The following is a 23,856-nucleotide window of genomic DNA, read 5'->3' as shown; positions in this document are numbered from 1 at the left end:
GAAGCATTTCACAGTGGAGGCACAACATATACATATGAACCTGAAAATGAGCATAATAGAGCCCCTTTAAAGTTGATTGTCATAAGGAGCACATTTCTTTTGTCATTTGACACATTGTTAGTGCAGCTAAGGTGGTCTAAAAAGAGATAGACTGCGCCAATGAGTGACACTGCAAGAAATATGAAAATACACTGAGCTGATGTGAGCTCACCCCTCTGAATTGCTGTCGGAGTCGGAGGAGAAACTGGGAGGTCGTGGCTCTGTTCTCAACTGCTCCTCCCTCCTCATCCGCTGCCTCTCCTCTTCCTCCTGCTTCTCCTGCTCCTCTTTCTGCAGGAGGTGGAAGTAGCTCTGGCCTCGCTTAATTGCCGACACCAAACGCCTGCAAAGCATGGAGACAGGAGCGGGAGTCATAAATACAGGGCAGCACCGTCACGCTTTAATGATGATAAATGTTCACTTTCCAGGAATCAAAATGACAGATAAAATTGCAGAGAGAACAAATGCCAGTCCAACACATTAATATCCTGTCAGACATACAAAAAACCATCACAGCCCATGAGTTACGGTCAGACGTGCTCACGTGACTTAACAATAATCCCTCACATCCATCGAGCATGCATGTACGCACGTGCACACACATACACAAAGTGCACTGTAAATCATGCAAATCAGAGAACACCAAAGCTGCAGGCACAAATGACACCTAACTAGAGCATTATGGGAGAAACGTGTTACGTCTGGCCAGATTAATGACTTAATTATAGAGGTTTAGCTTTCAACCATAACCTTTCCTCAAATACTGTTTGCTTGTTTTTCTCATACTGCACGCGTAATTACCTTTGCATTAATGCTGCAGTGGAAAATTAAAAGAGGCTGCTTAGAAGCAACTGTCGTGATGGCTTTGTCAGTGGAGCGGCTGAGCTAACACACTTCAGTGTTTCTTAATCATTTTACATCGCCTTCTAGTGAGTGAAGGAGGCAGAGGAAAACCAGGTCAAAGTTCACTCTGCGACGAAGCTCTTTGTGCTGAGCTGGAGTGGAGAGTTAAGATGGGAGTATGATGTTTTATTGTTTGAATCAACTGAGATTCAAAGGGATATTACAGGGATGTGATTTACAATGTAAAAAAGGCTCTGGTTCGTTTTAAATAGATGTTACCAATGTTGGAAGACCAGGGCATTTCAATGTAATAATAAAACCAAATTCTACAGAATAGGTAATAATTAAATATTAAGGTTTATGTAGTTTCATGAAATTGTCATTTCCAGCCAACTGTAATTATAAAACTCAGTGCGAGGTAACATGTGAAAAATGTTGTGATGAATTGGTCATTTGTGTGGGTTTTTGCTCATCATGCTACTACAACATGCAAAAAGACACAAACTGTACAGTATCTGCAAACAATAGGTATATTCATATGTATACTTCTATGTATATATCTTATATTGAGTTACACTGAGTTAACTCATACTACAGTCTGAAGTGAAGTTCACAGAGTTTACTTGATACAGACTGAGATATATTGGTTTACCCATAAACCAATGCTTTCAAATTGAAAGCCTTCTATTGGGTATCAACTTTCATCAATTCAAGAGTACCCAAAAAGTTACGACTGTCAGACAGCACCGATCCTTTATTTTTAGCATATTTTATCATGCATCCAGGTTCAGTTACATGTGTTAAACCCCATTCTCTGACCCTGTGTTTCTCCCTTGTTTTATAGGGACCCTATAATGCTAATGTTCAAGTTCCATATTTATATCTTGTGCCTTTACCGGGACACGTTAACATGCTTTAATGTTTAAAAAGGTCTTTATTTTTGTAATCATACTGCCTATGCTGCAGCACCTCTTTTCACCCTCTGTCTGAAACCAGAGCCCAGTCTGCTCTGATTGGTTAGCTTGACGGCTCTGTTGTGATTGGTCAAACACTTAGAGATTTCCGGCCCCTTAGCCTATCATGTGCAATGTGTTGGAGGGGATTTTTGCCTTTGCAGCCCATTTACATGCACACAAACCTATACAACACACTGCAGGGAAGGAAAACCCCAAAAAGCATAATAGGGAATCTTTATGGAATCAAATTAGGGTCAATAATATTCACAAATTATTTCACAGTCTGCAGTTGTATATCACCTGTTGTGCGCATGTGAAAAGATTTTGTGCATGTGTAAAAAAGTTTTGTGCACACAGATATAATTTGCTCGTGTAAAAACATGTTGCAGCTGTAGAAATATTTTGTGCGTGTGTGAAAAGTTTTTGCAGATATAATTTGCACGTGTAAAAAAGTTTTGCAGGTGTAGAAATATTTTGTGCAAGGATATTTACAACAGTGAGGTTTCACAAAGTCTGAGATACGGACACACAAATTTCCTATCTGTGTGTGCGAACCTGAAGTTACAAGCTACAAGCTGCTATTTACGAGTACGAATTTTGACCCTGTTTTTACGCCTGAGTATGCTAGCCAATCAGCACGTTGTCCACTGACTAGCCAATCGGGACGTAGCCCACTGACCATCCAATCATAGGACACAAGGTTCTAACGCGTTCGTTTTGCTGACCTGCGCCACTTGGAGCGTGCTTGCGGGAGTCAACATGGAGGAGCCCGAGGCGAACTCTTGTGGGACACAGGTGGGTTAATTACATGCTACCACGGAACATGCCACTACAGTTTTAATTAACTGACGTTACATCGTAATTAACTAAATATATCAAGACAGCTGTGCGTGCATCCCGGAGTTACTTAAATTGTATATTTAACGCTAGCTAGTTGATGTGGTCTTTGCTAATACTACTTTGTGCCACCCTCCTTTTTTGGGCTCAGTACTATCCCAACAAAGTATTTCCATTTACCTATATATAAAACAACATGGTAAAGCAGTAAAATACAGCTCATCTTTAAAAACGCAAATGTCATTTATTTGATGTATTTCCACAACCTCTTGTTGTCTTTGAATGCAGCCTCTCCATCCCAACTCGAACAGCTGACAAAATTCTGGGTAGGGTGGGAAATCCCTAGACACCTTGAAGGTCCGAGTTGTGAAGGGGGCGTACCTGAAGTCTTCCACATGTTTTGGCACATTGCATGTACCTGGGCACTTCCAAAACTATGAGGACTTTTCCAAGCATGTGGAGAGCTGCATTGCAACCTATGTTACAGGCTTTGGTCTAGTTTAGATACTGCTCATCAGTATGATTCTGTTGCAAAAAAAACATTGTTTCAGTGTTATGGAGCTTCTGCTTTTGTTCATTGGTGTAAAAAGGGATTTTGTCTTTGGTATTCTTTTACCTGAAAAGAGATCTCCATTTTAAGAATATCGACTCACAGAAACGAAACCTTTTGAGATTATTACTACTTCATTTGTTCCAGTGGTCAGCTCAAAATTGAACTTGAACATGACATTTTGTGACAGATACTATAACCTTTGCCTGGTACTCTTTTTGTACTGCATTTTGTTGGAAGGGCTGTTTGGATTGTGCCATATGTAGTTCTGGCACCTGGTTCAGGTAGTTGTAACCAATGGCATCATTCATTCTGTTAATAGAGTCAATATTTAGAAAATGGTCTATTACAGTACTTGTTATTGCTGATGTATTTACTTGAATCCTACAGCTCTTGTATCCAAAGATTCTAAGAAATAAACCATTGACCAGTGACTTTGGATGTTTGCTTCATTTCAATTTACCCACATTTTACATTTTTCACAACAATCAAAATGTGAATTATTATATTATATACCTTAAAATGTTCTGCGGCTAAAAAAGTAATTTCCATTCATAAACCACAGAACTGATCATTTGCTGTGTAAACATTTCCCCGGGGACTATTTTGAATGCAGGTTGAAGTCTCTGAAAATGATTTTTTCAAGTCGTAGCGGAATGAACAGAAGTCAATGTCAGGATGAAAGGTAGGGACATTATTGTGAGTTCTAAAATAGAACATTATACTACTACTGTAGTATCTTTCATGTAACAAGGAACTGCATTAGCTAGTGGAAAGCCATGTTATTCTAAGAGTAACATTTCAGGTTACTACAAATAAAGTAGGCCTCTAAAATTGAAATACATTTATTTTCCCTTTTCAAAATGAGAATATAACAGTCATGCCCTATATATATATATATATATATATATATATATATATATATATATATATATATATATATATATATATATATATATATATATATATATTCCATCATCCTCTACCCAACCACCCCCACAAAAGTACCACGTATCTCCAGATGTGTTGGTGTTGAATGTTTGTGATCAACTGAAGGATGAAGTGTTACTTAAATTCTTCTTCAGCTAAATAAACTCTTTAAAAAGCCTCTTGGATCAGCTTGAAAAGTAGTCGTCACAAAGCTGAAAACAGGCTGTTTTTCTGACTTTGTAGATACGTGGTTTTCACAGGACAGAGACAAAGATACAAACACATGATGATCTTATAGAATATGATGCATTGATGGAGATTAAACTAGCCAACAGGATATAAAGGATTTAAATGCAACTAATTACTGAATACTTCTTCCACTGCTGAAAGTTAGTATGCATTATGCCTTATGCTTCCTGACTTGATTCAAGGACACCCTCTATGTAGTGAACTACAGCACTATAGATGTCTGCCCCAAAACACAATGAAGGAGCAGTAGGATTAAAAAGTTGATTCAGTCCTTCCAGTTCTTCGATGCCCAGGCGAGATGCCAGTTCAGGAACCTGTACTCCAATTTGATCCATGTCTGCAATTTCCACATCTGGAAAATGGATCCCCTGAAATAAAAAAGTAATCGGGTTAGTTAAAAATAATTACATGGGATGACACCCTAAAACAGTGGTCAGGAACCTTTTCTAGAAATCATTTGGCTCCCAACAAATACAAATTCTAAATTACTAATACAGTCCATTATTTATTATTAAATTATTTCCACCCCACTGATTAAATTGTTGTTTTGTCAATCTTGACATGAACACTAAACTAGATTTCAATCACTTGACATGCATTACTGAACTGTAATTTATTAAGCCATTTATTTAGTTTAAATGTTATCCTTGTACAGACTAAATAGACTAGTGCACTGCATATTCATTGCAGTTTTCAGGTGTTAATTTACCAGTGAAAGAAGTCAGCATCTTTTTTTCCTGCAATATTATTTTTGAGGCCTACAAATTCAAAGAAAAATAACAACAGTAGTTGTTTTCATTAGTTTTACATTTTTCGGATTGTGGCCTATGTCTTTGTATATCAACAAAACTATTCTATGCAACTGAAACTCAATGTTACATTGTGTTGCATAGCCCATTGTTGGCTTTGACACAAATTGTAATTCTGCTGTAGCCTGATTATGCATATGGTTATTGATGTGTACTATTGGAAGATGCCTGGTAAAGTGAAACACAGTGGTCCTGGTAGGCTAAATTCCAGTTCCCGTGTGTTGCATTTTCATTATAATATTAAGAACAGTGTAAGGATTTTGTCAAATAAACATATAACCAAATACTAACATTGTTATGACTTCTAAAAGAAAGCAAGGTGTGCTAACATTGGCTTCCTCCACAATGGTGAATAAAACACAGAACTACAAAACAGTTTTTCCCCTTTACCTCGAAGTTGTCAGGAGGGCTGACAGGGCTCTGACTCTTCCCGATTTCCCACAGCTGGTTAGGAGTGAGGTTACGTTCTGTTCGGAGTGAATGGTTATTCCAGCCATCTGTGAATGTGTCAAGATCTTCCTGAATTCGGGGCAGAAAGACATACTGAGCACAGAAAAGGTGTGTGCAATTTGCTGGGTCGAGCAGGCCATCCTCCTCTAGGCTGTGGAGCAGATCGTAATAAATACTTGACACGACATTCCACACGTCACGCCACAGGCGCTCTATCCTGAAAGACAGTTGACAAAAATAAATGAATAAATGCAGTCCGTAAACAATTATCACACCTTTACGTTGCAAAAAATGCAAATAGTAACTCAATGGATTTTTCCCCATCCCTAATAACACTAATATGTACATTAATCTCAGCAACAACTTTTAGCACCATAATTAATGGCAGCACGTCACTATTAAGCGATACACTAGCAAAAGATATTTTGACCAAAGAAAGCTTTATGACAGAAGCTACAACCATACACTGATATTACCTTTGATTATGAACACTTTTCCCTGAGATGATGCTTCCCCTGCTGCACCCACGAACGTCAAACATATGTCTGGCAATGTCCACATTTTCCACACCTTGGTCTCCTCTGACCCTTGACATGTACAACCATACAGATACCATGTTAAGTAATTTGACAATGTGAAATTTGAATCTCTGTACTCTTAGAGCTGGCTGTATCTCCAGTTTTCTAAGTACAGCTATAGCCATTTAACAAGCTTCACTATTGGCTCCTGGCTAATCCCCCAGGGAACCAGCAGTTTTAAAGATTTTGTTACCACAGAAACAAGAGGTTTTAGTATGAGACTGAAACATTCTTTATGGGCACATCACTGGAAAGACCTACACATAATATTGGGAATATGTCATGAGGTCATGTAAAGTAATATAAACAAGGAATGAATAATCCAATCTCATTCTAAGGCCATCCCCATAAGTGTCATCACTGGTAAAGTGTTGTTTCAGAAATGACATATAGGGGGTGCTAGGGCTTCCTGGGCCTTTGCTTAATAGGCACTATATCCCCAACTATCAATTTACAACTTTTCTTGTAAAACTTAGTGAAAAATCTGTTGATCATGTAGGCCTATAGACCTTTTTGAAAAGCAGCCATTTTGACATAAAATAGTAGGGTAAACACAGGTGTTACCAGTGATACTAATTAATGTTCTGTTCCATTCAGATCAAACAGTCAGGGTGCTGCTATTGTGCATGTTGGCTCACTGGAAAGGCTCTACTGCACTAAATAGAATGGAACCTTATATCAACTTAATTAATTTAACCTGTATTTACCTGCTAGTTCATGTCAATACGGCTGCCGTGACAAAAGTCTACCTTATTTTTATAAAATGGCCTAGACTGATACAAATCAGTGTTCTTTTAACTGTATCAAGTGCACCTGACATTTTTCTTCATATTCACTATTTCCAATAATCCAATGTTTACATGTAAAAAAAAACACACACAAAACAAGAAATAGCCTGTTACCTGGATGGAAATCCGTGTTTGTCCACAGCCTCAAGGAAGAACTGCAGAGCTGTTGAAGCCTTGTTGTTATTGGCTACTTGTAGGTACATGATCTATGAGAGCATTTATAGAAAGGAAAAAGTAAGCACCACAGAAACACAGTACTCAAATAACCTATTAATGAATTAAATACTGACCCCATACTGTATGTGCGTGATAATTAACTTTAAAAAATGGCATTTAATATCAATTCACTTTTGGTCAATTGTAAAATAAACTCCAGGAAGCACTAACCTTTCTTGAAAATCCATCAATTCCACCAAATATTACCATACCATATCTGCAAAATAAAAAGGTATTAATTGCTTGATGTATCCACACCACATCTTGTCCCACCAAGTCCTTTGATGATTGAAATAATCTTCGTGTCCATCGCCAGACCCCTTTTTGTGGTGTTGTGCTGAATAACATGATGTGATCGGCGCCTACATAAGATGACCCGCACAATGTATAGTGAAATGTTTATCTTTGGCTACAATACTGCTTGTGTTTACATTATATAAAACAAAGCTGAGGAAGAGCATTTATTGTTATAACTATGTTATTTGTGTCCTAAATATTGCTGATTGGTCTTTTAAATGAATGAAGTAAGGCTAATTTTGGCCTGAACTCGAGCAGTGAGGCATGTGTTTCAGGTTAAAGCTTTTGAAGTTCTACCCTTTTCATGCAAAAAAGTATAATGCATGGACTGTAGAGTATATGAAAAAAATATACAATTATATTTAAACAAATAAAATAATTAGATTGATAATAATAATAATAATAATATGATTGATTGATTTTTAAGAAAACATGAATCGCTCATCGTCTATTGCAGCGGGTTGTAAGGAGCATTTGTGTTGAGTAGGCCATACAGTTATTTATTATTGATTATGAAGATCGTATGGTTAGCCCACTTTACCGTTCCTTTTCTGTTCACTTATTTTCCAGCTGACGTGAACACAAGTCGGATTGGAAACTGAACCTTTTCGACCTTTGGCTAACTAACGTTACGTTACCTTCCTCTCCATATTAAATGCCCGGGGCATTATGTCAGGAAGCACCCGACAAAAGTGTTGCATTAATTTCTTTAACATTAACGTTACTCATTCAAACGGCACAACAACAACAAACGTTAATTTAGCCAACAGACTGTAGCTAGCTAAGACAATAGCAAAGACCACATCAACTAGCTAGCGTTAAATATAAAATATAAGTAACTCAGGGATGCACGCACAGCTGTCTTGATATATTTAGTTAATTACGATGTAACGTTAGTTAATTAAAACTGTAGTGGCATGTTCCGTCAACCCACCTGTGTCCCACAAGAGTTCGCCTCGGGCTCCTCCATGTTGACTCCCGCAAGCACGCTCCAAGTGGCGCAGGTCAGCAAAACGAACGCGTTAGAACCTTGTGTCCTATGATTGGATGGTCAGTGGGCTACGTCCCGATTGGCTAGTCAGTGGGCAACGTGCTGATTGGCTAGCATACTCAGGCGTAAAAACAGGGTCAAAATTCGTACTCGTAAATAGCAGCTTGTAGCTTGTAACTTCAGGTTCGCACACACAGATAGGAAATTTGTGTGTCCGTATCTCAGACTTTGTGAAACCTCACTGTTGTAAATATCCTTGCACAAAATATTTCTACACCTGCAAAACTTTTTTACACGTGCAAATTATATCTGCAAAAACTTTTCACACACGCACAAAATATTTCTACAGCTGCAAAATGTTTTTACACGAGCAAATTATATCTGTGTGCACAAAACTTTTTTACACATGCACAAAATCTTTTCACATGCGCACAACAGGTGATATACAACTGCAGACTGTGAAATAATTTGTGAATATTATTGACCCTAATTTGATTCCATAAATCTTTAACTTCCATTAAGCTTGGCTGCAAATGTGTTTCAGTGGCCATTTGCAATAATGCAATGAAAAAATCTTTGCAGCCTAAGAAGCATTTTCCCACCATTGTATTAGAAACGTAGTTGAAAAGATTTATGCAAGTTGAGTGAGCCTTTAACCTGTTAAACCCCGAGCCTGTTTTTCAGGTTTCAGGCTCGAAAATGACATTCCCAGAACAAATGACCATAACTTCCCTTCTAAAAGGGTTAAACTAATAATCTTTTTTCTCAAAGTAATGATAAACCTGTCAGTTGGATGTAGAAAAGTCAGATTCAATAGAGATGTTTTTTATTTTAAAGAAAATTCAGATTGAACATGGTAAAAAACTGTAAATTATAGTGTCCGTCCCAAAAATATTTTGTACTTATAGTGAAAACTAACCTTGGATGATGGGTTAGTAGACCAAAAGCTTTAGGAATCCAAAGTACAACATATAATAAGTACCCTGATGCAAAACAAGTGATATTTGACATTTTTATGAAAGATTTAGCACAAAAAAACCTCTTCTGGGGCCATTTGGGTGGATTTTTCATATCTCTGGCCCCCCCTGCTGGATTTTGACATGTGACATCTCTTTCTAACCGTCAGAGCCAATGGAATCGAGGGGAACTCCCACATAGTCCTTATTTGGTCCTGTGTGTGTATTATACTGCCGCATAGCCCCAAGACCGGAAGCAGCAGCCACTCGGCTACCATTAGCAGCTAACTTTTGCTCTGCGATTTTTACATAAAAATTGAATTATGGATTATAAATATTTCCAATTATTGCCCAGGAATTTTATCAACCTATGGATTAACCGATTCAGCCGCGTTTTTCTCGTTTTAATGCCATTGAACACGTCTTTTGATCAGATTAACAGCTACGGTGAGACGATCTCCCTAGAAGCTACGTAAAGGTACGTGTTGCGATGTCTGTTTTAGCCTCCCCTGTCGCAAATTCGGATCACTCAGTGATGATACTATATACCTAAATAATCTGTGGAACCTCAGCTTTAATCGGAGGTCTTGTATGTGCAGCTACGATAAGTAATAAGGGTACTTTTATCTTGAGTTCTGTGCCAATGTCCGTTAGCATTTTTCGCTAAGGGGTCATTTAGATGCTTCTTATGAGACTTGTGTTTTGTTTTGGTAAAAATGGTTTATATCGTCATTTAGCTGAGATTATTTCCATTAATGTGGTATAACACATTAATAGGTTCTTAAATATTAAGATCCCCTGAGACACAGTGTCCTGAAGAAAAAAAAAACAGGGTCCCCGCCGGGCTTCTGTCTCTAGTCCTCTTGGTCTAAGAGTCTGAAAATGCAGAAGCTCAAGCAGGAACAACATCTTGAGTGTATTGCAGTAGGCACATACGTATTGGAACCCAGTATCTACTAAATCAATATATGAAACAAGAATGAAGGTTACAAAATACAAAGTTTTGCAAAAGTAGTAGAGTGAGGGGTCTGAGCCACGGTGACCATAGTTACTCTCGTAACCTTTCTGTTAAAGGCCAAGTGGGATTTTTGCAAGGATAAAGCACAAACGGCACATATGCCTGCATATGTTCCTATCCTCTTCTGCTCCAGTTCTTATTTGTTATCTAGCGAGCAGCTGGCTGGTAATATTTTGCCCACAAGTAGAGCCAAGCACTTCAGCCTAGGAGGGGGGCACAGAGCACTTGTACTGCAGCATGCTAATTTGGCTCAGTTTGGCGATACACAGAGTGCACCAGTTTAGCTCGGAGGCATGTCTGTTCTATTTGCATACCACCACACCCCTGATATTACTTATTAATCTTCAGATGTGACATCTAAGTCCAAAATGCAGCAGTCTTAATTAAAGTGTGTTTCTATCAGCATCGCTAATGACTCGTAGCTTCAAATGTGCAAAAAAGTTTTTCCCCAGAGTAGCTGCCGGCTGCCAATAGAGTGGGAGGTTGCTTGGTGACTTTGCCTCAGACGTGACTCATTTTGTTAGCACTCAAGTGGCTCTTTCACTTTAGTTCATATGAGGTTGTTTTTTAAATTGATTCATATATTCTTAATGGCAGGCTAGTGGGTGTCTTTTTGATTGTGTTTGATGCACCACATAAACAAATGTGTGTGCAACAGCACCGGCTAAGCCTGAATGTAACATGAAAGCTAAACAATAATGTGCTAAAGGGGAAGACAGGGGGTGAGAGGGAAAGCAGCAGAGAGAATAAAGCAGCCGAGTCAATGGAAGGCTGCAGTATTTGGTGTGACAAGAAAATAAAAGGCATGGAGGAGAAGCAGTGTATCATCAATACGCAAACACACAATGAAACTTTTGTATTTGAAAGCCAAGAAGCTCTGAAGTGAAACCCCATTATGCCTTTTCTCATCACCACCGTCTGTTTTCCCAGTCAATAACAAGTTGTTCTTCTTTTGTGAGAGTGAATCATGACCACAACTCAGAGGCTGGCTTGAAAAGCTCATTAAAGACGACGGCGCTTGGAACGGAGGCTTGAACGGTGGTTAAAAATTGATTTAAAAAATGTCCACATTTGTGCATTGAGGGAGGGTGTTGGTAGAGGGGGGCCGTTTATTTTTTTTTGGATGGCAGCTTGTTGCCAGGCAACAAAAAGAGATAGGGTTTGTGGTAGGTTAGGAATCCTTACAGTGATTAGACCAACTAAGATGTCCGTGTATCATAATCGCACAGGTGCATTTTTGAAGCATGAGTTATGATTCAAGCCTGGATTTCGCAGGGTATGGTGCACAAGTGACTGCAGCATGACATTAAGGAATTTCAAACACATTTCATAATTAAATCCTAATTATAACTCTAGCAGAAGAATGCTACTTCTTGGAAGGTATTATCTGTCATCTGCAACATGTTGAGAAACAGGATTCGCAGCATTGTTGACAAGACAGCGTGGGATGTTTCGTGTCAACATCGCCAGAGACAAATGGCAGGCCACGACAACACAAGATGGCACAGTCATACGTGACAGACTGCCACAGGCAAGGGTACGAGCCAAAACGCTGATTAATTTAAGCTTTGTAGCGTCTACTGAAATAGAACAGGAAAGAAACAGCAAGAAATAAGAATTCAAACTGGACCCTGATGTTATTTTCACATCAGACCATTTAAAGGAGAACCAAAGTTCACCTCCATATTGTGACAGAAATTACTTAATGCATGGATAGGGACTGGTTAAAGCCATGAAAGCATGACCAAGATGCACAAAGATCCTTAGACATCCTGTAAATAACATGACAGCTGTGGTGCAAAATCTTTAAATGTGTCCTAATTTCCACCTCATCTTCAAAAGGAGACAATTATTACAGCTGTGTACATGTGTTTTGGGATTACCTCCATTATGTGACAAATCCCCTTCCTACAGAGGATTAGGGCCATTTGCAATACATTATTAGACACCCTGAACCAGTTTTTCTGATATTTCTGTGTTTTTAATCTGAGGATAGTGATATTTTTTTCAGAATTCTGTCTTTACATGTTAATGGACTTGGATTTATATAGAGACGGAGATCAGAATGTCGATATTCTTATTGGTGGATGACATGCTCAAACTCCTGAGCTACAGCTGGCCCTTAAGTCAAAGAGCTGCAATGCTTTTTTTTCCACACCACTCATCCTTACTCCTTTTGACATGAATGGAATTAATGAAGATCCTGACAATGGGAATTATTTTCCCTTGTCAGGATACATTATGTTCTATATCTGGATGTCACAAAGTGTTATCATACTTATACCACCTCTCAGAGAAGTTGTGATCAAATCCTCCTCTTTAAAACTTTGTTTGCAGACCGCACTTAACATACTATTATTGTTTCTAGGAATTAAATAAACCTTGTGAACTGATGGTTTAACAGTCTAACTTTAAAGGTCTTATACAGTAAACAAATTATATATGAATGAATTTAGTGTTTCTTTCCAAGCAGATCCATGTGCTATATAGCATATAAGTACTGCACAAGTACCATAACTCCATGGAAAAATGCACACAGCCTGTTTTCTGGGGCTTCTTAATCAGCTTAATCAGCTGTCAGCATCCAATGTATTCATGTGGCTCTGATCTGTAGCTTATAACCTGTCAGCCAGCAAACAAAAAATATTGTCTGTCAAACATCCATGTCAAACAAAACTGATAATAAACCCATATTTGATCATTGTAAGCGTATGGTTTGTGTGAGCTGTATAGCTTAAAGAGTGAATAGAATTCAATAATAGAGCTGTGACAGCAAGACAAGTTGTTCACTGTGTCATGTCTAAGAAACTTATAGTGAAAGTGTATTCTTTATGTTAGTTTGGTCATGTCCCTTTGTCTGTGCTTTATGTTTATTCCCTTAATTAATTCTCCCTCTCATTTCAGGCCTCCACGCTCCCCGCCCCCTTCTGTCTCCTGCGTCCTTGATTATTTTCCCCGCCCTGATTGTTTCCACCTGTGTCCCCTTTACCTGTGTATATATTGTGTTAGCTCCCTCCTGTTCATTGTCAGTTCGTTGTCTCTCTATGACCTACGTTCCTGCTTACCTCACGGACTTCTCACGGATCTATGTTACTGGTCACTGTTCTAGTTTTCCTCGAAAGAGTGTTTTTGTTTTCCTTGTTTTCATTACTGTGCAAATCCCAGTAAAGTCTTTATTTTGAAACACTATCCGAGTCTTGAGTTTGAGTCGTGCAATTGAGTTCATGCCTCAGAGTTCACTCCTTGACAGTACGAACTGACCAACAAAATGAACTCAGCCGACTCAGATCAGATTAAGAACGCCATCCACTTCCAGGGCCAACGTCTTGGGCAACAAGAGGAGCATATGGCCACCATGCAGCAGGGAGTGCAGAATCTAACCAACGGCCATGGGGAACTACAAACATCGGTGACGACCCAAGTAAATCTACTGGCAGCAGAGGTTCAGCGTGTACTCACTCACCTGCAGGCTGTTTCTCCTCCTACGACTCCTCCGGTTCTAGCGGCGACCGGATCCGATCCCAACCGGGCCACTGAGCCGCACAGTGCTTCCATGCGTCTGGCTCCACCCGAAAAGTACTCCGGAGACTCGGAAGGCTGCCGGCCGTTCATCCTGCAGTGGGAGCTACACTATCACCACCAACCGGCTGCTTTTCCCACGGACAATTCCAAAGTGGCTTTCATGATCTCCCATCTCTCCGGCCGAGCAGCAGCGTGGGCTACGGCAGAGTGGTCTCGAGGCTCCCCCATCTGCGGGTCTCTGGAAAACTTCATAGACACTATGAGAAAGATCTTCGATCAAACCACGCCGGGCCTGTCCAGGAAGCTCTCCCCAGCAGAGAGAAATTACGACGTGGGAAACCGTGAGTTGCTGGCCGTGAAGCTGGCACTGGAAGAGTGGAGGCATTGGTTGGAGGGAGCCGAGCATCCTTTTGTGGTCTGGACCGATCACAAAAACCTGGAGTATATAAGAAAAGCCAAAAGACTGAACTCCCGCCAGGCTAGGTGGACCTTGTTTTTTAACCGTTTTGACTTTGTTCTTTCCTACAGGCCGGGGTCTCAGAATGTCAAGCCTGACGCTCTGTCCCGTCTGTTTGACCCTGTGCCTGCGGTCAAGGAGCCGGAACCCATCATCCCATTAAACCGGGTGGTAGGAGCGCTGACTTGGTCAGCAGAGATCTCCATGGACTTCGTCACTGGCCTGCCCCTCTCTAGAGGTAAAACCACAGTTCTCACGGTAGTGGACCGGTTTTCTAAAATGACACATTTCATTGCTCTGCCCAAGATGCCCTCAGCTAAGGAAACGGCTGAGGTCATGATGCATAATGTGTTTCGGCTTCATGGTTTCCCAGAGGATATTGTCTCCGACCGGGGCCCCCAGTTTGTGTCACGCTTCTGGAAGGAGTTCTGCAGCCTCATCGGTGCCACTTTCAGTCTCTCGTCTGGATACCATCCGGAGTCTAACGGCCAGACAGTTCAATCAAGAACTGGAGACCTGCCTTCGCTGCCTGGTGTCCCAGAATCCATCCTCCTGGAGCGAGCACCTCACCTGGGTTGAGTATGCGCACAACATCCTCCCTACTTCGGCCACGGGCCTTTCCCCGTTTCACTGTGTTTATGGCTACCAGCCGCCACTGTTCCCAGCCACGGAGAGAGGGGTCACGGTCCCGTCTGCCCACGATCTGGTCAGTCGTTGTCGGCGCGTGTGGGCTGCGGCTAGGAAGATCCTCTGCAGGAATTCACAACTGGTTAAAAGAGCAACAGACCGAAAAGGCCGACCAGCCCCTGTATACCAGCCAGGCCAAAAAGTCTGGCTCTCTACACGAGACCTTCCCCTCCACTTACTCTCCCGAAAATTGGCTCCCCGGTTTGTGGGTCCTTTTCCCATCACCAAGGTCATCAACCCGGTTTCAGTGAGACTGCGGCTTCCCAGGGCCATGAAGGTACATCCCACCTTCCATGTAGGGAAACTAAAACCATTGAAGGAGAGCACTAAGGTTCCCACCGCCAAACCCCCCCCGGATGATCGATGGAGGTCCGGTTTACAAAGTCAAGACACTATTGGCTAGTCGGAAAAGGGGTAGAGGGCGACAGCTACTGGTTGACTGGAAGGGTTATGGTCCTGAGGAGCGGCAATGGATTTCTTCCCGCTTCGTCATAGATAAAAGCCTCATTGAGGATTTTGACCGCCTCAACTCAGAGGAGCCTGGGCCGTCAGGAGCCGTCCCTAGAAGGGGGGGTACTGTCATGTCTAAGAAACTTATAGTGAAAGTTTATTCTTTATGTTAGTTTTGTCATGTCCCTTTGTCCTGTGCTTTATGTTTATTCCCTTAATTAATTCTCCCTCTCATTTCAGGCCTCCACGCTCCCCACCCCCTTCTGTCTCCTGCGTCCTTGATTATTTTCCCCGCCCTGATTGTTTCCACCTGTGTCCCCTTTACCTGTGTATATATTGTGTTAGCTCCCTCCTGTTCATTGTCAGTTCGTTGTCTCTCTATGGCCTACGTTCCTGCTTACCTCACGGACTTCTCACGGATCTATGATATAGATCACGATTCTAGTTTTCCTCGAAAGAGTGTTTTTGTTTTCCTTGTTTTCATTACTGTGCAAATCCCAGTAAAGTCTTTATTTTGAAACGCTATCCGAGTCTGAGTTTGAGTCGTGCATTTGAGTTCATGCCTCAGAGTTCACACCTTGACACACTGTTAATTGCTTTGTTTGAATATTGAAACTACGTCCACTTGCTTTCTTGCAGAGGGTTGGAGTAGATCATCAAAACTATTCTCATATCTAATTAAATATATCATAGTCTTCACTTAAAAATGGAAGACACTAAAGCTCTGATTCTCGATCTTCATCGATGATTTTCCTGTGTTTCAAAAAGCTAATTTTGGTGAAAGAGGTATAAAGTTTTTAAAAATCAGTAACTCTTAAGATCATTGGTTTCCTCCTTAGCTAAACACACTAAAAGGGGACACAATTTATTTTTTGTTCTTGGGTTGAACTGACCCTTTAGTGCTATTACTGTGGTGAGAAGAGATAATGTTGATAGTCATATTTAATCAAATTGAAATATTGAGCGCTAAATAACAGACCAGTGTCAAATGTTTCTACCTGTCCGAGCTGAAAACAATTAAAGCTTGCTGATTAAGTGTAAGGTTGCCAGAAGTGCATTGAGACGTACAGGCTTTAGACATGAGAGCTGAAAGTAAAATGGGCTGCCATTTGTCCTTAAAGGCATCACAGACCCAAATCATTAGTACTTTACATGCAGGGACAAACTGCCACAATTCATCTGGGGGTTGGTATCTCCTGTGAAAATGGCAACCTTTCCCCATAACACCTGTATGAATAATTCAACACTCTAGGCTCTATCAGAGGCCGACAGAAATGTCAGCTGGTTGAAAGTACCCTTGGAGCCCCCAGAGGATGTTGTCTCTAGTGGGGTGGTGGGTTGCACACACAAATACACGCACACACATTGGACCAAATGCCAGCGCTTTTTCATTGCCAGGACTCCTCCCCTGCAGGACACACAAGAACTGAAACCTTTTTTTTAAGAGGTATGTTATTTTTAAATGTGAATTTTTCCATATGCTGCTTTTGCTGTCTTCCCCCAGGAAAACTCAGCTAGACACCACATATTTGTATCAACAGAAGGGGTCATATTTGCTTATCACTCACAGATGTAACTCTCACCTGGTGGTGCCCAGATGCTTCCTCAGGGAAACGATATCAGCTCTCTTTCCAGCCTGCGTAGGACAAACTGGCCATCTCTGGAAAAGAATGTGCACAAAAACAAAGACGTAAAAACAAAAGGACTAGCAGCCAGCTATTATCTTTTTTTCGTACGAGTAGCTCTGGACCTCAGAGCACTTTTTCACCCATGAAAGACTCTGCTGCATCCCCATGTGACCTCTGCAAATTGGGCAGAAGGCCAGGAGTAAAGATTGTGTCTTTAATATGACATCGCTTTTGGAAATGACAGTTAATCAGGCAATTCATCTTTACATAATTAACTGCAAAGGGTAAAGAAACCCTCCTTCTGTAAGATAAACTGATGTTTTCAATGATTTAAATTGGATGAGGGTGTGTGAGGAGTATAAATGTGGGCTGGAAGATTATCAGTCACCTTACTTCCTCCTGTGGAATCTGGAGGGTTGCTGTTAATGGCTTAGTGGACTATCTATGGTAGGTCATCTGTAGATGAATAGATCATCAAAAAGAATGCAGGGAGGCATTGGCTTGGACTAGATGTTCATTTTTAACATTCTTCATTTTCAATGTTCTCTTTACTTGCAAAAAAGAACAGAAATGTATGTTTTGTCTTCTACACAGATCACCTGGCGAGAAATGACAATGCTAAATTTTTGACACCCAGCTTTGCAGTCTTTTAGCCTGGTATAGCCTAATGTAGGCCTTTATATCAATCGAGTACATATTTGAGACTTCATTTACAAGACTGTTTTAAAACCATTAAGCTGAAACTTAAAGAGTCAGCCAGAGACTGCGTATCAACTCATTTTGCAGAGCTAATGCTAGCTTACATCGCTAGCTATTTCTAGCAGCTAGACTCTAAGGCTAAGCGACACTTGTCATTTCGGCCGTTAACAACTTTTTTTTTTCTAACTTTTTATGAAAAACAAAATCTTATCAAAAATGACTATAATATTCAGAGCTAAAACTGCCATCATCGTGGTCCACATATGGGCTATTAAAATTGTATTGCTTGACACATTCAGTATGAATTGGGAATGAGCCTGAATCTAGAAGTCAAGCTTCTTTTTTCCCTATAAGTGTTCCTAATTTGCAATTAAAGTTAAATGTTTATGTCTTTGCAGCATCTGGCTATTACAACGTTACTAAAAATGTCTACCCACGAAAGTATTCCTTGCTGATGACATCTACACCTTTTAATCAAGCCACCTCTTAAACTCTGACCACAGATCAATGACTTAAAGGCCAGCCATCTGTTGTTCCAGATCAATCTTGTGTCTTCTTCATCTTCAAAGGCCTTGTAAATTAGTAGCCATGCACAATTAACCTGTTTAACTGCACCGAGCCCCTCGTAGGTCAGTTGGGACAAAAATAATTATGTTCAGTCAAGCTCTGTTTAAACTCACAGAGCACTTATATATATTTTTATTCCAGGGAGATCGCAAACTTTCTAAAAATAAGAAATATATTTGGCTGCAATTTGGGTTAAATGTGCACAAGCATTCTTGAATATATTTAATTATGGCACCACCATGCTAACATGTCTTGCGTTTGAATATTTCACTCCCTTTTAATATAACATGTCTTCATTGAGAGGTTGGAACAGCATAACAGTTCCAGGGAGTAAACGCTGACTCGCTGGTGGTTAAAGCAGGTAAAAATGTGACTCCTCCAAATATCATGACTTTGTTCAGAGTAATGGCAAAGCTTCAGGTGGACTCGACAAGGACCAGGCTGAGCTCAGGTCTTCAAGCTGCAACATCCAAAGGACAAAAGCAGGTGCCGGAGAGCATGGAAATGCCAAGGCCGTCATATTTCACAGCCCCCTGCTCCGCCCCACCGTCTCTCTTCATCTTCCTCCTCACCCTCATCATCCCCTTGTCCACACACGCTTCTGCTGATGGATGAGCTCATTTGCTGCAAATCTCTTTTGAGTCATACTGTTGAGTCACTGTTGTTCTCTCTCTGCTACTTGGACACAGAGAATAGAGACCTCAGCCTATGATGCTGTATGCGAATGCAAACAGAAAATGCATGTTCCCATACAAACTCCTTCTAAAAGAGATCAGTCATCCTTTCTAACTTGAGAACATATCTGAGAAAAGGACTTAAGGATGCAGATAGATTAAACTACTTGGCTCAATATTTGTGAAAGAATACATTTTCCATTCACAAGCAATAAAATCAAAGAAGCAAACTTTAAATGCATCAACAAATGTTACCTCACACCCATAAAGATGCATACAATTTCAAAAGAAAACTCTCCAAACTGTCCGAGATGTAACATAAAAGAAGGAACATTCATGCATCTGTTTTGGGATTGTGATCTCTTGAAACATTTCTGGGATTCGATTCATGCTCTCACAAAAGCCGTTTTAGGCATCGAAATGAGCCTAAATCCATGTTTTTTCCTGTTAAATGACATGCCAAACTTTAAACTGAACGCCAAACATTACAGAATACTAATCACAATAACATATTTTGCCAAGAAATGTATACTTTTATTCTGGAAGAATGAACGTCCCCCAACATTTAAACTTTTCATTGATCAGATAACATATGTTTTACCTCTGGAGAAAATGACATTGGAAAAACATAATCGTGGACATATTTTTCAAGCTCTGTAGTTGCCATTGTTTTCTTATTTGGAAAATATATCTGAGATATGACCAGTGGTGGAATGGTGCATTCTGTGGCTATTAGTCCTGACGGCCGGAAATAGTAGTTGTGGTGTTGTCATTGTCTACATTGTCGCTGTATTGTATTATTTGTTTGTTATACTTTGATGTTTTTGTTTTTGTTTTGTTTTCCTTTCTGTGTTTATTTTAATGGCTATGTTGTTTAAGTTTTCTTGATAACCGTGTTTTGGTTTTGCCTGTGTGGGCATGTGCGGTGGAGGGAGGGAGTGGGGAGTGTAGTGAGTGTACTGTGATATTACCATGTAAATGAAATGGCATCGATTATTGTACACTATAATGAAATAAAAAGACTTGTAAAAAAAAAAAAAACTCCTTCTGTTGGCCTCAGCCTGTGTATTTCCATCAACACACGAGGAGTAACAAACGGAACAATGCTGTTGGTATTGCATTTGTCTTAACAGTACTACAGGGAGGTGAATCAAAAGCATTGAAAATACAATAACAGAGGGCAGGAAACTGCAGGCAATGAGATTGCCTTGTTCTCCCTCCTTGTTGATTTACAGTCTATACCAGCTTACTCTTGTTCCCCACAGTCATAGCGGCAATGGATTGGCAACCGGCATGGCTAAACCAATTCAACAAATACATTCCATCTACAGATAGAATCAATTTGTGCTAGATCAAGTTTGAAGCATCATTCCAAATTATTTCTGACTCTTTGCTGGCTGCAAAAACGTATGAAACAACTTTTCAAAAATATATTTCCATAGCCAATCCATTCTGATGTGTCAGTTCTGATATGGACCACTTCTCTCTGTTTGCAGGCCGGCCTCAGCAACTGAGCCAGACTCACAATAATTATGATGAATGCATTGTCCACAGGAACAAACCAGCCATTTGACATTTCATCCCGCTTGATGCATTAGCTGCTAATATCCCGTGGATCTGAGTCGCTGTGACTGGACTCTGCTGAGCCCTCCCCAGCACATTGGTGGATGCAATCATCATAGAATTGAAGGGGTCTTACTTCAAATGCATTTATTAGTGGAAACTGGCTTTGGGGGATCAGATCAAATCATATCTGCGATTGTCTGCAACTCAAATTGCACTGAGGACAGTTAAAGGAGACTGAGTCATGGCATGAGTGGCTCCCTTCCTTTGATTGCAAGTCCGAAATGTGTTTTCGTCTAGGCTAGAAAATGTGGTTTTGCAAAATTTAAAAACAACTGGTATTGGCTGGGACTCCTGTATGTAGCCCGGAGTAGGCGGATGGTGTAACTGATTAATAGGAGATGGAACTGGTGCTATGAATTGAAAGGAATCACACGCAGGCCTACATACACAATACAAAGACATATATTAATATCACTTGAGAGGGAAAATAGCAGTTCAAAGGAGTAAAAGCAAGAGAGACCGTGAAGATCTCTGATCTTTAGCAGCTGCCTGATGATTTTTTTAATCAAAGATTGTTTAAAGAGAGAGAGAGAGAGAGAGAGGGTTTGGGTTTCTTCAAATGTGCCGTTTTTAATTTGGGGTGAGATGAATAAACTGCCAGCCATCTTTTAAGTTAATCCTGATTCAAAGCATCAAAATGATTTTCTGATGATGTGTTTACAGGGTGTGGGAGAAGTCATCTGAGAGAAGATATTTATACACGGACAAAACTAATGTGTGAATGTGACTGACACTGACACCAAGCAATTTATTTGGGATAATAATGAAATAGGCCTTAAGTTACCTCATGTTGTTCTACCACATTGTCCTGGATCAATGATTTGGTTTCCAGGTGTGAGGAAAGTCTGGTAACCCCACTCTGTCTCCGGGGATCTTCCAGCCAGCCCTGCCCGCTCAACTGCCGGCGGCCACAAGTCTCCCGGGAGTCCGGCTCTGTCCGCCCCGGACGTGAGGAACCGCTCCACGGAGGACGGTCACACACCGGGACAGACTTGGCTGTTCCCAAACAACGTAGGTCTGGCGTGTAATATCGATGTATCATGATAAATGTGTAAAATTACAATTGCATGAAAATGGTGACTATCACTGGAGCGAATACACGGAGTTAAAGGGTAGGCCTACATTTCACCAACTTCTGCTCCATGCGGTTTGCCCTGCGATCTCCGTTTCCCATAGTTACGACAAATGAAGCTCAGCCCACAAGGAAGTAAAAGTTTGTGGCCAAAAGTAGGCTATGTGGACACTGCATTTTAAAGCCCTATATCCACCTAAGTGTTGCACAAAAATGAAGCTAGACATTTGGTGTTAAATGTAAGGTTGGTGTTCTACTGAACAGCTTACTATAATGTGACTGAAACCACTTATGTGTGGGATTCTAACATGTGAACGAAAATCTGACTAATAAGGCAGCCAAGTGCACTATCGGATAGCTTTATTTGAGCTGTTTCCAATGACACACTTGACATTTCTATGGCAAAATATTGTTTTTACAGTAGCCTACCACAAAAGTTTAAATGTCAGATTCAGGCCTTTTCTATATTTTGAACCAATAGTTCAAAATATAGTCAAAAGAAATGCATTGGCATGGCAGTATAAAGCAACCATTTCCAGCATGTTATAATCAACACAAACATGACACCCCGTCAAATGAAGAGCGAGGTGATTATTATATCAGCAATGAGTTTATTTGAGTTAGAATCCTTTTTTTCACTGCAGAGTTTACTTTATCACTTCAGAAAAAGCAATGTATAACATTTATGATGAATGTGTTCCATTAAGAGTCTTAGTAAGCCTCCCCAATAAGACAGTAGACCCTGAGTAGGCCTAGGACACACCTATGGATTGCTTTTAATGTGATTAATTGTCTGTGTTATTTTCCACCATCAAAAGCCTAATTAAGGCCATAGCGAAAAAGGACAGGTGTTACTAATGAGATTAAGGATGGCTCTGTTCTCGTCAAGTTTCCAAGTAAGCCAATATGTGACAGTAAACCAGCACGCACAATACGGACCCCAAAACTGAGTGTCATACATTTTCCTTATATTTATAGTGAGATTATAGATTATCTACTAACCCACCATTGTGAATTTATTGATACTGACTGAAGTGAGCCAAAGCTTTTTTGATAACTGGCTTTGTCAAAATCCCAGCTATGTGAGACTTCATGCAATCAATCCAAATGAATTAATCAAGATAATGTTGCAAAATCAATAATTAATTTCCTCTCAGTCTATTAATCTAACTTTTCATGCTCCATCTGTTCCGTAACATTTTAGTCCATGCAGCACTTAGATGGACCTTGAACACTCTCAACCTGCTAATTTGGAAAATACACTCTAATCACCTTATCAACAATATTAGGTATATACACAGACCAAGAACAAAATAGGTGATGGAAAACAGGAAAGACAGTAGGTCCAGAGTCTATATCTTACCTATATTCTGGTACAGTGTATCAAATGGTGACATTTATGTATACAGGAAGTAAATGACATAATGAAAAATCAGTTGCCTTACCGAAAACATTTTTATACATTTGGAAGAAGTTTACCCTGAATTTCTGTCTTCTACTTATTTAATCTGGCTATGGCAACTGGCAACTATGGTTGAGATATATTTGAGAAAAAAAACTAAATATTTCTGAGTAGTCTATTAATGGTGTACAATAATCCCACACAAAAAGTTTTACACTCAAAATATTGTATTCGTCTTTTTGAAGAGTAGCATGAACATCTTGGTGCACCGTGGGCATTATGTGCCTTTTAATGTGAACAGGATGGAAGTCTCTATTGATCGTTGCAACAGAGGGACCAATTTTCAGGCGACTCCAGCAGCTGCATCAGGAGCAGCAGCAGCAGCAAAGCCCAATTTAACCTCTTAGAGCATATCCTACAGACAGAATCTGTGGGTGAAGCATCACACAAAGTGTCAGAAACATCTGTTCAATCTGTTTGGTGCTCCAGTGTACAATACGCCAAGATCTCAGGGCACACAGCTCGAAAAATGAAACAGTGACAAGTCTGTCACACTTGATAAAAG

General features: G+C 40.2%; 2 protein-coding genes across 3 annotated transcripts; both read right to left on the bottom strand.

Annotated features, from left to right (window-relative positions):
• Nucleotides 1-207: 207 nt before the first annotated feature.
• LOC307044562 (uncharacterized protein) lies at nucleotides 208-21,966 on the bottom strand (the record flags this gene model as incomplete). Its single annotated transcript, XM_079689872.1, has 3 exons — nucleotides 21,602-21,966; nucleotides 17,207-17,283; nucleotides 208-382 (listed from the first exon to the last, which is right to left on the bottom strand). The coding sequence occupies exons 1-3, from the start codon at nucleotides 21,857-21,859 to the stop codon at nucleotides 208-210; spliced, it is 510 nt and encodes a 169-aa protein (XP_079545998.1). The 5' UTR covers nucleotides 21,860-21,966.
• On the bottom strand, nucleotides 4,403-8,991 carry LOC307043748 (uncharacterized protein). 2 transcript variants are annotated; one of them, XM_079688525.1, is made up of 6 exons: nucleotides 8,477-8,984; nucleotides 7,417-7,462; nucleotides 7,144-7,235; nucleotides 6,140-6,250; nucleotides 5,604-5,880; nucleotides 4,403-4,772 (listed from the first exon to the last, which is right to left on the bottom strand). In XM_079688525.1, exons 2-6 carry the CDS (start codon nucleotides 7,453-7,455, stop codon nucleotides 4,563-4,565), a joined length of 729 nt encoding a protein of 242 aa, XP_079544651.1. In that variant the 5' UTR covers nucleotides 7,456-7,462; nucleotides 8,477-8,984; the 3' UTR covers nucleotides 4,403-4,562. The 2 variants fall into 2 exon arrangements, with proteins under 2 accessions (XP_079544651.1, XP_079544652.1); XM_079688526.1 differs by lacking the exon at nucleotides 6,140-6,250 and having other exon boundaries at nucleotides 8,477-8,991.
• Nucleotides 21,967-23,856: the final 1,890 nt, after the last annotated feature.

Source organism: Notothenia rossii, assembly GCF_949606895.1.
Source record: "Notothenia rossii genome assembly, chromosome: 6".
Taxonomy (NCBI): domain Eukaryota; kingdom Metazoa; phylum Chordata; class Actinopteri; order Perciformes; family Nototheniidae; genus Notothenia; species Notothenia rossii.
The sequence above is the reverse complement of the archived record's forward strand: the minus strand, read 5'-3'. Positions and strand labels throughout refer to the sequence as shown.

Coding starts and splice junctions, on each gene's coding strand:
- LOC307043748 (XM_079688525.1), bottom strand. CDS start 7,455: ATGGTAATATTTGGTGGAATTGATGGATTTTCAAGAAAG. Junction 7,236..7,416: donor TTGATGGATTTTCAAGAAAG/GTTAGTGCTTCC, acceptor ATGCTCTCATAG/ATCATGTACCTACAAGTAGC. Junction 6,251..7,143: donor AAACACGGATTTCCATCCAG/GTAACAGGCTAT, acceptor GTACATGTCAAG/GGTCAGAGGAGACCAAGGTG.